Source organism: Apostichopus japonicus, chromosome 14 (assembly GCF_037975245.1).
Source record: "Apostichopus japonicus isolate 1M-3 chromosome 14, ASM3797524v1, whole genome shotgun sequence".
Taxonomy (NCBI): Eukaryota; Metazoa; Echinodermata; class Holothuroidea; order Aspidochirotida; family Stichopodidae; genus Apostichopus; species Apostichopus japonicus.
The window spans coordinates 1,510,940-1,527,019 of NC_092574.1; the positions used below are offsets into that span (position 1 = coordinate 1,510,940).

Genomic DNA, 16,080 nt, shown 5'->3' on the forward strand with positions numbered 1-16,080 from the left:
TTTGCACTGATTACAAGGTCTGTAGAATATACACTAGTGTAGCGTTCTCCTGTGTGTATAGCAAACTAAATTTAAATGTACTCACAGTTTGTCTAGTAAAATAAACTTTCCTCAAGAACTTAACTGATATTTATCAAAAGTACATTATGCATAATTTGTTATCTACAGGCGATAGGGATCATTTAAACTACTGATTTCTTCAAGTCACTAATTTGAGGGAGCCAACCTGTCAGCTGCTTTATAAACAAAAGAATTAACCAAATAATCACAGAAGACTGCACACAATGTTAATAATGTATTGCACAATGATCTAAGATAATTTATTAACTACAAAAAAAATAATCTTATTCACTTAAGAGGTTCTTATTATTCTTACGATCCAAGGAAGATCAAGCAAGAGATATTGGGAGAAAACTTAATTGGATAAACATTAATGACAAAAGCAGGTAAGTTTTAGTAGAAACACAATCAGTTTAGTGTTAGCTTACCTGACTTGTCTCCAAGATTAGAGATATTCAAAGAGTGTATAAACTGATGGCACCATGAAAACACATGTACTGATTCACAATATATGTATCTTTTTAAGCTGTTGTCGGTGTAGTCCTGTGGTGGACCCCTCCAAATGAAATAAGTTACATACAATACAGTAGTTTGTATATTAAGAAGATATAAACCTGGGATTTGGATCAAGGAGTTCCATCTGACAAGACCTGTGTTATGAATTTTTCCAGAATTTGTTATATTTAATATGTGTGGGGTAAAATAAGGGCAGGTAGGATAGACTAGATTGTACTACATTTGACAAAGTTTGTTGTTAACAAGCTGCTACATTTAACAGTGAAGGCAAATCATTTTTCATTACACTTTATGTGAAAGGTCTTCATTTAAATGATAGATTCAACATCATAAAGAAGTGATTCTGATCAAAATTAACCAAATTGTAAGCAGGAATGTTAGAGAATTTTGCCCCAAGTGTTTCATTTTATTATGCATTTCTGAAAAATAGGTAAATCACATCAAGCAGGTACCAAAGCTATCATCAATATTACTCACTTAAACCACTAATCCTGTTTTGTTCATCAAATCACATTTAAACATGATTCCAATGTGCAGTTTCATTTCTTCAATTCACCTTGATTCATACTGGTCTCTTATTTCAGTCCGGCAGTGCTAATGTTGCTTTATTTGTTTATCAAGCCTTTCTACTATGTCCATTATTTCCCTTCACGTATATTTACAATGTGTATATGTTTATATGTTATACTAACCAGAGGAAATAGATGATACCACCAAACTAAACAGTGTGCAATGGTAAACTGGATAGAGATTGTCTCAGGGATATTACATAGCACTTAACAGTAAAGAGTAGAGGGTTGTTAGAGTAAAGAGTTAAAAGAGTAGAGAGTTATAGAGTAATGAGTAGAGGGTTGGAAAGTAGAGGGTTACTAGAGTAAAGAGTAGAGGGTTAAAGAGAAGAGGGTTACTACAGTAAAGAGTAGAGGGTTAAAGAAAAGAGGGTCATTAGAGTAAAGAGTAGAGGATTAAAGAGTGGAGGGTCATTAGAGTAAAGAGTAGAGGATTAAAGAGTGGAGGGTTTTTAGAGTAAAGAGTAAAGGGTTGAAGAGTAGAGGATTATCAGAGTAGAGGGTTAAAGAGTAGAGGGTTTTTTAGAGTAAAGAGTAGAGGGTTAAAGAGTAGAGGGTTTTAGAGTAAAGAGTAAAGGATTGAAGAGTAGAGGGTTATTAGAGTAAAGAATGGAGGGTTAAAGAGTAGAGGATAATTAGAGTAGAGGGTTAAAGAGTAGAGGTTATTAGAGTAAAGAGAACAGGGTTAAAGAGCAGAGGTTTATTCAAGTAGAGCATTAGAATAGAGTGTTAAAGGGTAGAGAGTTAAAGGGTAGAGGGTTATGGGTAGAGGTTAAAGAGTAAAGGGTTATTAGAGTAGAAAGTATAGGATTAAAGAGTAGAGAGTTATTCTCCGCAGTATTTTCTCAACTATTATACCGGATCAGAGTGGATGAGATTGACCTCAATACAACATCATCATCCAGAGACTGACAAGACAAAACAGACAGAAGATAACAAACATGCAGCAATGAACACAAGTGCATAAATTATACTCTTAAAATAAATGTCTATAGATAGATAACTAGTGAGACTGTGCAATCTCGGAGAAATATTTGAGAACGTCTTCAATGCTAAACTCAAGACTAACATTTGAGCCGCCATAGCAACGGCGAATCATATCATCGATGTGCTTATACTGACGAATAAACTCTTCTTGAAAGGAATGCCACACCACCTGAAAAGAGAACAAAAACGGGTTTAAACGTTTAAGTCTATCAGCTGATAAGGTTTATAAGTGATGAATAAAGTGCTCTGGTTATCATCACAGGTACTCTGTATGTGTGTATAAACATTCTATTTAAACAAAGCATAGAACTGGAACCAAGCAGTATAAAGCACAAACTACCAACTAGCAACTCAAAGTTCTGACACAGTATGACACTGATCATCTCCATTCCATAACCATGAATCAAAACCAAAACAGCAATAGGTAGATATTTTAAAAGAAACTGACAAATATTTCCACAACAAGCACCCTAATTCCTTGCTTAGTGGAATATTTAAGTGTTGCATGTCATCAATATAATATTTATGCCCACCTGTACCAGCTATTACCAACATCTGTATTCATGGACACAATCTGAATTAAGGTTGTGGAGTTATTGCAATTTTAAAAATCTTGGTCCCTCCCAAAAAAAATTGGGCCTGATAAAAACTTTGCGCCTAAATGGTCTCAAACATAATTGACCCAACACTGTGGCTCAAAATATCATTGCCCCACCAAAAACGGAGTCCAAATGGTCCCAATAATATTGGGCCCCACAAAGAATGTGTCCCAAATTGTATCCGAGGTGAATATAAAATTTGGGCCCACTCGGGACAAAAATGGGCACACAATGTTTGGGCCTAAATAGTCCAAAACATTTTAGGCCTACATGTACCAGCTATTAACCAACAAGTGTATGCAAAGTTTGGCTACAATTCAACTTAAAGTTGCTGAGTTATATTGCAATGTAAAGATTTTTGTTTGACCCCATATTCTCATTAATTATTAAGGTCATTGCCAAAAATAATAGGGCACCCCTTCTCACTTATAATACATCTATTTAGCTTGTATGACTATATCCATGACTCTGTTGTTGAGTTAACACAGACCTAAGCATGTGTCACAGACGCGAACACACGCACACGCGCGCCAACGTTACTGCATAGTTTCAATTGCTTGCAAGTATTTATTTAATGTAAGGTATAAGCTGGTGCACTGAACAGGCCTTTCAACTGAGTGTTATGTTATCAGATGGCATTCTTTGTGAATGGATGGTAACATTCAGTAATTACACACTAAAAGTGAATGTTTTACCAGCTTGAGTAGCATGTTTACAAGGCAGTCTACTTTCAGGAGGCATGTGAATATTCTTCTCTGATAATATTACCTGCATCAGATTTGAATGGATGGTAACATTCAGTAATAACACACTGAAAGTGAATGTTTTACCAGCTTGAGTAGCATGTAAATATTCTTCTCTGATAATCTTACCTGCATCAGATTTGTTTCCTCGCAGAGTGTCTTTTCCACCTTCTTATACAAGCTGTCCAAGCCCTTTTTCACCTATGAAGTGAGAAGAAAAAGTGTGATGTCATCATTTGATACCATAAATACATAAATCTAAATGTAAACCAATTTGTTTCAAATGATCAAAACTCCCTAATAAATGTAAACTAATTAAAGATGTCAAGATACACTGTCAATGTTCATTATCAGTTAAACATGTGTAAAAATGAAACCTACTTAACATTTTCACCAACTATCACTTGTCAGGAAATTACATTGAAGAAGGAAGGAAGGAAGAATGCAAGAGCTGAACAGATTGTGGTTATTTAAGCTACAAATCCGCTAAACATTTTCTTTGGACAAACCTCCTTGTTTGGATATTCCTTGATAACTTTGCGAAGTTCTTGCTTATTGAAGGCCATCTGGTAACCGACCTCCTCCTCCTTCACTCCCTGACCAACCAGGGCCTGGACACCCTCAAAGAAATGCTGGGAAAATATGAAACAAATGTGAAAATATGAAACCTCCTTCATTCCCTGACCAACCAGGGCCTGGACACCCTCAAAGAAATGCTGGGAAAATATGAAACAAATGTCAGTATGTTATCAAATGTCAGATGTATGATCGTGTGACTGACACAGAAGAATATATATATTAATATTTCATTCATCACAATGTAACAAAATCAGAGGAATTGCAGGTGTTCTGCAGACATCTGATGTCGTCAGTCTCATTCTGTTACTTCTACTTAACTTTAACATTAACATATCAACAGATACATTACTGCTATTATAAGTAGAGTGATAAAACTTACAGTCAGCTTTTCCATTGGTCTCCCTAAAGAATCGATGACATATGATTGCATATGCTCCTGGTATTTCTGTTTGGCCTCTTTCCGTTCTTGCTCCAAGCTTGTTATCTTTAACCTTGAGAGTAATGCTATAAACAGACAAAGAGACATACGATATAATATTCCCTCAGAGAAAATACCTCAGGGACCAGAAAAATATGAAATTCTCTGGTCTGACTTTGTTATCAGATTCATTTTAGTAGAACACTGGAGTTGGTCCACTGCCACTTTCTATAATTTTGTTTCTTTACCACATTACCATAATGACATTTCTACACAAACTGTGGAACTTTCCAGTTGTGTTTTGTCATACTTTTTTTACTTTTCATGTCAAAATGTTGACTATTTACTGAAGCTTCAACAAAACAGTCAAACAATTTTACAGATTATGAGGAATATGAAAGAAAAATTATAAGGTATTTGAATGAAAAATTATCTTTGGGTTGCCTGGGACTCCTTTGCTCCTGTAATATGATATGAAAATGTCTAGACAGGATAATGTAATATTGTCTAGACAGCCTAATGTTATAACTTTGTCATGCTAGGATGTCAGATGTATGAACATTGCATCCACAAAGGCTTATAATACACATAAGCTATCCTTATATCACTTAACATATCAACATTCCAGTTTGTAAACCATTCACTTACTGCTCGGTCTGAGTTGACTATACCAGAAATGAAAACGTTTAGTCGTTCCAATGCCCAAACATATTCATAGTGTGGTAAGCCATACATGTTAATATTCATGAACTTGTGCACACCAAAATGATGAGGATTTTCTATTGACTAATGCAGCAACACATAAAGGAAGGTACCAGGAATTGGCTGTCATATTGACAAAGTCTATTTAGTGACATCTATAGTATAACCAGAAAGGCAGCTTTGTGAATCCTTGCCATACGATTTGCTCAAAATTCAAAATAACAATCTGACTAATGTAGAGCAAGTAGTTAAATTTGTCCACAAATTCAGTGACAACCAGAAAAGATCGGTGATTTTCAGCTCTTATTTGTAGCACTCCCTTGTGGACATCGACTGTTTGGTTCACTGGTATGGAGTTTACAGTAGAGAACTTTTATTCCAAAATGTTTCAATATCCAGGAAGAACAGTCTTCATATTTGAAATATAGACACCTAGACGTATGAATAAATGACATTTTCTTTTACCAACTTTGAGCTAGCAAATCAGCTCTGTTACCAACCATTCCATTAATAATTTTGTTATTAATAAATGAGAGTTACAAGACATTGTTTATACAATGTGAAATATTTTCAAAACCAAGCGCCAAAGCAAGAAATGAATTTGTATAAATCACAGAGAAATGACCAATTTTGAGACCATTTGAGATGACCTCTGGACCCATTGAGCCAATGTTTGCACCATTTGAGACCCATTGAAGCTCAAAAAGTGAAACCTGATAAGAGCAGTTTGAGTGCACATTTAAAGCAAGACTATCAACTCTCCGAAGCAGAGTTCATTTCCTGGATGACTGTATGTATTGCTGAAATCCTACAGAGCCCCTTCACTGAACTGAACTGAATTTGACCAAACTATGTTCATTAAAAGAAAAATCACAGCATTGGAGAATTCACAGATTAATTGTAGCTTTTATTTTGGAGTTTTCATGTTTAAACGTTTTTAGACTTTGACACATGTTGACCTCATGTGACCTCTACCAATGTCAATAGGGTTTTTGTACTAACCAAGCTGGACCTACCTACCAAGTATGACATTGATTCAACTTGTTTATGTAGATATCGTGCTTATAAGCTGTTTTTGACGATTTCCCATTAAACCCCACCCACTCATGAATACTAATGAGGTAGAAATTGTTGTTGCAAAGAACATGTACTTACTATGTAGTACATCACTATACAAATTATGATTTAATTGGACATACGGTTGTAGCGGGTAAGCCCCACCCACTAATTAATATTCATGAGATGGGAACCAAAAACAAATGTGCACATCTACATATCATGGAGCATTTACCTACCATGTATGACATTGATTCAACTTGTGGTTGTTGAGATATAGTGTTTACAAACTAGCAGTTACATACACACACACCCACATACACGCCAGCGCGATTGCAAGGGTTACTGAGCCTTCAGCATGGTAATAAAAAATAACATTTAAGTGACTTTAGACTTCTTAGAACTATAATACAAAGGTCTGAATTTGACTTACCATGCAAATAGTGAAAGTTTTCTGCAAGAAGAGAAACATATAATAAATTTCAAACTATGGGTTCACAGAAATGACTTCATAAATCAAACTGTCCAGTTACTTATAACAATAATTAAGGTAAGAACTACAAACAAGCTATCTACATCTCTGTACAATGTAAAGTCTGATTCAAAAGACAGATCTATTTAGGGTGTCATTCTGTGTTATTTGACACCTCCCTTCAAACAGAATGTACGTTTAACATACTTTGCTATTCTTTAACTTTAGACACCATAAGCAACTTGTAATGACATTAAATCACATATTGCTATACAGTCAAACAATAGTAATATTACATTGGCTTTCAAACTTGGATTTAGTAGGATGAATAACATGATTTCTTTTGGGCGTTTAATATTCCTGCCCCTTTTTGAAGAGCATTTTCTGTGAACTTACCAAATATGACAACATCCCTTGGTGTCTTCTGGTGTTCGATGGCGACTCTGTGAATGGCGGAGTGATGGGCGATCATCAGACGACTGTAAGCTTTGTCCAAGTCTCTACGTCTCTCCGATCCCTTAAATACAGTTTCTGCTTGCTCTGCAAAGATCTGTACAATTGGGTCATGAAATAAACAACAGTGAATTGTTGGGCTTGAAAACTTCAAGCTACAGCTACAGAAATCAGAACTCGATAGCTCTTGGTGAAACAAACCAGCCCTGTTTGCGAAACATATCCTTAAATCTGTATTTTGATTTAGGTTGTAACTGTGTGTCACTCTGATCTTGCATATAACATTCACACATAACTGGATTCCCCTAAATTTAACCAAGAAATCTATGTTGTCACAATATTTTCATCCTCCTATATTGCAGAGATTTAGCATTTATTCCTGTTAAAAACAAAATTCTTGTGACCATTAAAATTGCCACATTGTCTTGTTCCATTTGCAAATCTTATGGCTAATTTTCTACTTCCTGGTGATTTCAGTAGACCAAAGTAACAAATTACTGTATGTGACATACATATTATTCTATGTTGTCTGTACCCAGGGCTGGGTTGGGGAGGGGGTAGATGAGGAATGGCTATCATGGCTAATGTGTTTCTCATAGAGCTACCAGTAGCCTGCAGAGATAGAGAATACTGTAATAAACAGACAGCATGCTGATCGCTACTATACACAACATTACGCACAAAATCACTCTTGTTGTCTGTCAAGGAATCCAATTCAGTTACTTTTAATAACATCAAGACTATGAAGTTCATCCAAGCTTTGAATTTGCAGTTATCATGGTTAAATTTCTTTTAATCACCAAGGTAGACCTTTATTATAAGTATGATGTTATGAGTATGATGTAAATTTTCACTTAGGAAGTAAAGGTGGTAACAAGATTTGTCTAGATTTTCAGATGACCTTTGACTTCTACAGAAAACAACAGACTGGAAACAAACATAGTGCAGACACTAAACACAGAACATTATCTCATGAAACTGATACCTATGGCTCCAGCACCCCTTAAATGGCCACAGTGACTATGACCATGGTGCGTCTACTGCAAATATCACAATTCCATTCTAATTTGGTGAAGGTATTATCTCACCTCAAAGTCTTTCACAAATCCAAGTATACCACATCTGCCCCTCTTGGATACCTTGGTCTCTTTTACTGATTGCTCCAGGGCATCCTACCGAAGAAAAACAAGAAGATCAATGAGTAAAGGGTTATACCTCACAACTGCTCTGGACTTTAATATTTAGTAGGGCAACATCCCTTTCATGGGTCACGAGTAGGGTGCTCCATGTTGATACCCAGGTGATGCAATTACAGGGAGCCTAGAAGTGTTATCATGTCATGTTGTGAATATGAAACTACTGAATGATAATCAGTCATGTTTCCATTACCTGGCTCTTGGTTGCCTGCATTAACCTAATGTGTTTGGGAATGCATAGATAGTAAACGATGCATGCAAATCTGAGGTTGAGAAAGATACTAATATCATGAGATCAAAACAGTAGCTCATCAGTAGTCCATCATTGAACATACTGATGTAACAAAACAGTAGCTCATTAGTACTCCATCAAACTGATGGATCAAAACAGTAGCTCATCAGTAGTCCATCATCGAACATACTGATGGATAAAAAAGTTCATTCTAAAGCTGTTATTAGGACCATCCATCACATAAATAATATATGAGACGCTGTAAATATCTAAAGTTAATGGAGCATATGAGCGTTACAGTATTGCACTACAGTTATGCCTACTGATTTCATTATGATGCAACTTCTCTCAATATATTTGTGTTGCACTGTGTGTTATATACAGTACCTAGTCTGTACAAGTTGTAGTAACCATATGCAGATCTACTTACGATGTACAAATCAAACTTTCGTTTGACCTCCACCAGACAGTTGGCAAGGATTAGATGGAGGTAGGAAGCTGAAGATTTATTGGTCTGTGACTGAGATAGGACATCATGGCTTATCCTGACCAGCATAAACACAGAGAAACTGGAACAAGAAAGGAAAATTTACAGCAAACATACCACTGATATGTAACATTCCCTTACAAACATGAGGAAGGGTACTTCAAATTTTCAAGTTGGGATGTTGCATGCATCCAGATATCTTATCATGCTTTCCGGTTTAAGAGCAATGTTAACACTGGCCTTCTCACATTGTATCCAAATAATTCTCAGAATAATTTTCAGTAGTTGGCTGCATTTGCTATCTAAAGTTAACAAAAACTCTTGTAAATGTCTTGACAAACCTGTTAGATACTTCTTGCAAACAATGGGATAGTTACTACCCTAGACAGTTGATTAGACTTCAACCCTTATTTGGCTCTCATATGTATATTAGGCTAGGTCTTGAATAGCTCATATTTAAGTGGTGTTCTCCATTCTCAGGATTTTTAAACATCTTCAAATTTGTCCCCCTTAATTCAAACATTTGATTTTAATCCTTTACAGGTTGTACGTGTATACACATTTATACAAACAGAAGATAAGTGCTTGTAGCCTCCATTAATACAACATTACAAGAGACATCAGTGAACATGAAAATTGGGAAGATTTCTATGAAACTTTAACTAAGACACTGGTACAGGGGAATCCTCAAAGAAATGAAGAATATAAAAAAATTATAGATATGCAAAACAAAGAGTCCAACAGTAGTATATGTTTTAATATTAAACTATCAACTTTGTGATAAAGTTTGAGTTCAACTTTGTGCTCCTTGTAAACGTCACCCAAGTCTCAAGTCTGCCCAAGTCACCATGAGTATTTTAAGTAGTCAACATTTCTGTGAGTTAGTTTAAGTTGATAACAGACTACATGCCAACCATTTTTACCAAGGCTCATTTTATACAGTGTCATAATTCAGAATTTAAAGTTCACTATAAACTTCCTATTAGGTTAATATTAATATTTTGTGCACACACAATGAAATTGTATTTCAAGAACCAACTTGGCATTTTTATATGCAATATACTCTTTGCCATTACTCATTACTATTAGTACTGACAGCCGTTAAACAAATGCTACATTTGTATGCAAGCCTTAATTGTATGATGAATGCTAATATAATTATAGCATTCCTGAATTCTCAATGCTGAAGATTCAGTTCCCTTCTAATGACACAAGTTCCTTGCTTTGACTGTGAGTCCATATGTATTGTTAAGTGATGGTTCCATCCTAAGTAAAGTCAAGTCCTTTTCAATGACTTAAGAGAAGTTTGCCAGTTTGAGTCAAGTCAAGTTATTTGGGGATCAGACTCATGTCAAGTCACCAAGAATGAAGTCATCTTGAGTTCAATTCAGAGGCTGGACTTGTTACGACACCAGACATGTCACTCTGCTATGCACCAACTGCTGTAAATAATCATTTTATTATAGACTTACAAGCTATCCATTTTCTCGGAGAAGGAAATAAAATTCCGCAATTCCTGTTCCAATGTAGAGAAGAGCACAGACATCAGAGATCTAGAGCGATAAGAAAAATTAAATATTTAATGTTAAAAGGGTAAAGAGAGATATTAAAAAAAAGGTTTATACCTCAGTGTTCTTAAAATGCCTTCTGTATTCTTGTTTGCTATATTGTTATTATTATTATTATTTCTTCCTAATACAGCATCTGTGTCACAGCAACTGCTTTATAAGATTGGCCTGAACATTTGACATTTATGAAAATCGTATTTCCATTCATACGTTTAACTGGACACCCTTCCCGACTCACCTCTAAGAACATGAAAACCAGAAAAAGCATTGAAAATCTTATTCCTATTATTACTGAACATAATTAATGCTACTTAATCATGTTCAAACTCTCCAATACATTCAATGTTTTCCATGAACCAAGTTTAAGAATTATCCGTCCTGGACATGCTAATGATATATTTTAGGAATCAATGAATTTAGCTGACTATAATCTTGGTGATTCATCCTTTAGGATGCAACAGTATCCTCAGAAATGGCAATTGTGAGATTGGCTATGCACATGAAGAACTTTATCATATTTCATTCCCATATTACGTAATATTTCCAATTTTTGGCAACAGAAGTTGGCATATATCCTTAAGGGTTGTGGTCCAGAGATTAGGTACAAAATTTCAACATGACCTGCACGATTGATTTGGTGCCCACCTATGACTTGTAAGAGTTACATACAGTGGCTGTACTTTGTAAGGAATGTTATACCTAAAAGGAACACACAACCTTTCTATTTGGATTTTGAAATTGTTGTGATTATGACGTGCATAAATACTGGTGGACTAATGCACAAGCATATATTGAAAAAGCAAGTTCATACCCCACATGGAGCTCTTCTCGTTCAGTAGTAACACCATAGTAATACATTAAATGAAAGACTGGCCCACTAATAAACAAAACACCAGTAATAAAGTATAAATAAAGCGAGCAAACATCTCACGTAGAAGCAGTTCCAGCCTTAACTTCAGGCTGATATGTACGACTTTCAACATGGGTCATCCTTAGCTATACTCCCTATAGCAAAACAGGGACTGATTCAAATTTATATTTGAAGGAATTTTGTGACTTAAAAAAGATTCAGGTGACTTCTTGATATAAGATTTTTGTTGCAACTAAAACAATAATACTAACATCACAAATCAAAAGCACGTAATACATGCAACAGCTCCCAGCAACATTATGCATGCCACCATAAACACACGCAAACTGTTACCTATCTCAACAAAGTTTTGTGATTATGCAATCATGACAATGCATTTTTTTAGCCAAACTTTTAGTTGTTGTTAGCAGAACTCAAGCAAACAATTTATATTTCATACTTACTGCAGGGATACACAATGCTTAGATAGAGCTTTATTACACTAATATGCATTAAACAAAGGTCCAGTGTGAAATAAACTTAAAGCCAATGAATGCAATGTATGTAACATCTTTCGAACCTTTGTAAAACAAAAAACAACATGACAACATGATTCATGATTCCTTGCTACATTTTATATCAGACATTGTACTTCATATGGTTCATTAACATACCAAGTACAAAGTTCATCCAAGTGTTACTTTTGCAGTTATTGTGTTTACAAGGTTTACAGTCTTTGACCTCTGTTGACCTCAAATTGCAATTGACCTCCATAGAAGTCCTCATAGTCATTAAGGTGGACCCACAAACTGTGTTTACAAGCCAAAAGGTAACACACCCCCATGCCATCATGAACACATAGATTCTTTTTGCCTCCGGCAAGGAATCAAGAATGAAAAAAAAGTATAAGAAAGGACAACTGAAAAGAGATACTAATGAATTAGAAGGTTAATGAAAGTGTTAATCAATGGATGAATGAGATAAATTACATGCAGTTAGGAATTATCCATAAACTCATGTAGCAGATGAAAATGAGCAGCTCTACCAATAGATGCAACAATAAAGTGTGTTTTTCTACCGTACTAACATCATATACAGTAGAGGATGCACAATGATCTGTATAATGCTGTATATGGTGAAGTCTTCTTGTATAGATTAGCCCCATGATCCAACCAGCTCTAATAGCAGCAACAGATACAATGACCAACAACACAGAACACGCAGATGGATATGCAGGGTGACGTGCAAGGGAAATCTCCAGCGATCTTCAAACACGATCAGTTGACTCTAGCTTAGTCCTCCTGATCAGCTGTAACAGCTAGGTTCGAGTGAGCTGTAAATCATGTTAATTACATGCAAAAACGATCAACGTGAAATGCAACCATCTCTTTGCAGAGACACTAATGCAAAAGCTGGAGCATCAAAAGCGAATTGCGCACAACTTACTTCAAATCATTGGGCATTGCCTTCATGCTGCAGGATTTAAGGATCAGACAGTCACAACAAAACACTGTTAATAGCATGCCACATCAATCATGAACACAGTGCAGTTACAATTGGTTACATACACTGGAATAACATTATTACCAAATGAACCAGTCTAGTGTTGTAACATTATTACCAAATGAACCAGTCTAGTGTACAACACATTGTTACCAAATGAACCAGTCTAGTGTTGTAACATTGTACCAAATGAACCAGTCTAGTGTTGTAACATTGTAACCAAATGAACCAGTCTAGTGTTGTAACATTACTACCAAATGAACCAGTCTAGTGTTGTAACATTATTACCAAATGAACCAGTCTAGTGTTGTAACATTACTACCAAATGAACCAGTCTAGTGTTGTAACATTGTTACCAAATGAACCAGTCTAGTGTTGTAACATTGTTACCAAATGAACCAGTCTAGTGTTGTAACATTGTTACCAAATGAACCAGTTTTAGTGTTGTAACATTATTACCAAATGAACCAGTCTAGTGCTGTAACATTGTTACCAAATGAACCAGTCTAGTGTTGTAACATTGTACCAAATGAACCAGTCTAGTGTTATGAACCAGTTTAGTGTTGTAACATTATTACCAAATGAACCAGTCTAGTGTTGTAACATTGTTACCAAATGAACCAGTCTAGTGTTGTAACATTGTTACCAAATGAACCAGTCTAGTGTTGTAACATTGTTACCAAATGAACCAGTCTAGTGTTGTGACATTATTACCAAATGAACCAGTCTAAGGTTGTAACATTATTACCAAATGAACCAGTCTAGTGTTGTAACATTGTTACCAAATGAACCAGTCTAGTGTTGTAACATTATTACCAAATGAACCAGTCTAGTGTTGTGACATTATTACCAAATGAACCAGTCTAAGGTTGTAACATTATTACCAAATGAACCAGTCTAGTGTTGTAACATTATTACCAAATGAACCAGTCTAGTGTTGTAACATTGTACCAAATGAACCAGTCTAGTGTTGTAACATTATTACCAAATGAACCAGTCTAGTGTTGTAACATTGTTACCAAATGAACCAGTCTAGTGTTGTAACATTGTTACCAAATGAACCAGTTTACTGTTGTAACATTGTTACCAAATGAACCAGTCTAGTGTTCTAACATTGTTACCAAATGAACCAGTTTTAGTGTTGTAACATTGTTACCAAATGAACCAGTCTAGTGTTGTAACATTATTACCAAATGAACCAGTCTAGTGTTGTGACATTATTACCAAATGAACCAGTCTAAGGTTGTAACATTATTACCAAATGAACCAGTCTAGTGTTGTAACATTATTACCAAATGAACCAGTCTAGTGTTGTAACATTGTTACCAAATGAACCAGTCTAGTGTTGTAACATTGTACCAAATGAACCAGTCTAGTGTTGTAACATTGTTACCAAATGAACCAGTTTTAGTGTTGTAACATTGTTACAAAATGAACCAGTCTAGTGTTGTAACATTATTACCAAATGAACCAGTCTAGTGTTGTGACATTATTACCAAATGAACCAGTCTAAGGTTGTAACATTATTACCAAATGAACCAGTCTAGTGTTGTAACATTATTACCAAATGAACCAGTCTAGTGTTGTAACATTGTTACCAAATGAACCAGTCTAGTGTTGTAACATTGTACCAAATGAACCAGTCTAGTGTTGTAACATTGTTACCAAATGAACCAGTTTTAGTGTTGTAACATTGTTACCAAATGAACCAGTCTAGTGTTGTAACATTATTACCAAATGAACCAGTCTAGTGTCGTTACATTATTACCAAATGAACCAGTCTAGTGTTGTAACATTACTACCAAATGAACCAGTCTAGTGTTGTTACATTATTACCAAATGAACCAGCCTAGTGTTGTAACATTGATACCAAATGAACCAGTCTAGTGTTGTAACATTGTTACCAAATGAACCAGTCTAGTGTTGTAACATTGTTACCAAATGAACCAGTCTAAGGTTGTAACATTACTACCAAATGAACCAGTCTAGTGTTGTTACATTATTACCAAATGAACCAGTCTAGTGTTGTAACATTGTTACCAAATGAACCAGTCTAGTGTTGTAACATTATTACCAAATGAATCAGTCCAGTGTTGTAACATTGTTACTAAATGAACCAGTTAACATTGTTACCAAATGAACCAGTTTACTGTTGTAACATTGTTACCAAATGAACCAGTCCAGTGTTGTAACATTATTACCAAATGAACCAGTCCAGTGTTGTAACATTATTACCAAATGAACCAGTCCAGTGTTGTAACATTGATACCAAATGAACCAGTCTAGTGTTGTAACATTGTTACCAAATGAACCAGTCTAGTGTTGTAACATTGATACCAAATGAACCAGTCGAGTGTTGTAACATTGTTACCAAATGAACCAGTCTAGTGTTGTAACATTGTTACCAAATGAACCAGTCTAGTGTTGTAACATTGTTACCAAATGAACCAGTCTAGTGTTGTAACATTGTTACCAAATGAACCAGTCTAGTGTCGTAACATTGTTACCAAATGAACCAGTCTAGTGTTGAACAATAATGAGAACAGTCACCTACATAGCCTGACAATGTCAATCTTCCTCTCTGGGGTAATATGAAGAATGATGGGAGGGGAGAGGAAGGGGGGGGAGTCAACCATCACCTCTGTTTTAGCTACAGAATGATAGGCAAATGATAACAAAGAGCAGCAGTGTAATCCATTTTGATGACATAAAGATATGTAACACGTGTTGGCTGTTTAATATTTTGTAGGATTTCTAGAGCATTTTTTGCTCTAACCTTACACATGCTTGATCTGTATAATGGAGACGGATTAATATCACATTTTACATTTGATACATTGATTCAGATAATAGAGGTTTTACTAACACAAGTTGTCATTTTCTTGTACAAATGATAAAGATAAAAGAAATACCATTTACAACAAGCCAGAATGACAACAGGCTAATTCCTGTTTCTTTGCTGCCCCATATAATATTTATAGTTTTAATGTAAACTGTTCACACCAGGTTTTTGTGATCGCCAATCATGGAGTTTTTCAAGCTTTACTTTTGGAGCTAACATGCTTACAGATTTTTCATACCCTGATCTCT

At 35.4% G+C, this 16,080-nt stretch overlaps 1 protein-coding gene across 4 annotated transcripts in view; it reads right to left on the minus strand.

Annotated features, from left to right (window-relative positions):
• Positions 1-282: 282 nt before the first annotated feature.
• LOC139979704 (exocyst complex component 1-like) overlaps positions 283-16,080 on the minus strand; it is a 33,029-nt gene continuing 17,231 nt past the window's right edge. For 2 of the 4 annotated variants that reach the window (XM_071990748.1, XM_071990749.1), the window contains exons 14-23: positions 12,934-12,960; positions 10,542-10,622; positions 9,013-9,151; positions 8,243-8,326; positions 7,098-7,251; positions 6,663-6,683; positions 4,433-4,557; positions 3,984-4,190; positions 3,604-3,675; positions 283-2,301 (exon numbers count right to left, since the gene is read on the minus strand). In XM_071990748.1, the coding sequence (XP_071846849.1) occupies positions 2,149-2,301; positions 3,604-3,675; positions 3,984-4,190; positions 4,433-4,557; positions 6,663-6,683; positions 7,098-7,251; positions 8,243-8,326; positions 9,013-9,151; positions 10,542-10,622; positions 12,934-12,960 (1,063 nt within the window). In that variant the 3' untranslated portion in view covers positions 283-2,148. The remainder of the gene's footprint in view (positions 2,302-3,603; positions 3,676-3,983; positions 4,191-4,432; positions 4,558-6,662; positions 6,684-7,097; positions 7,252-8,242; positions 8,327-9,012; positions 9,152-10,541; positions 10,623-12,933; positions 12,961-16,080) is intronic. The other 2 variants (XM_071990751.1, XM_071990750.1) reach the window with 2 other exon arrangements.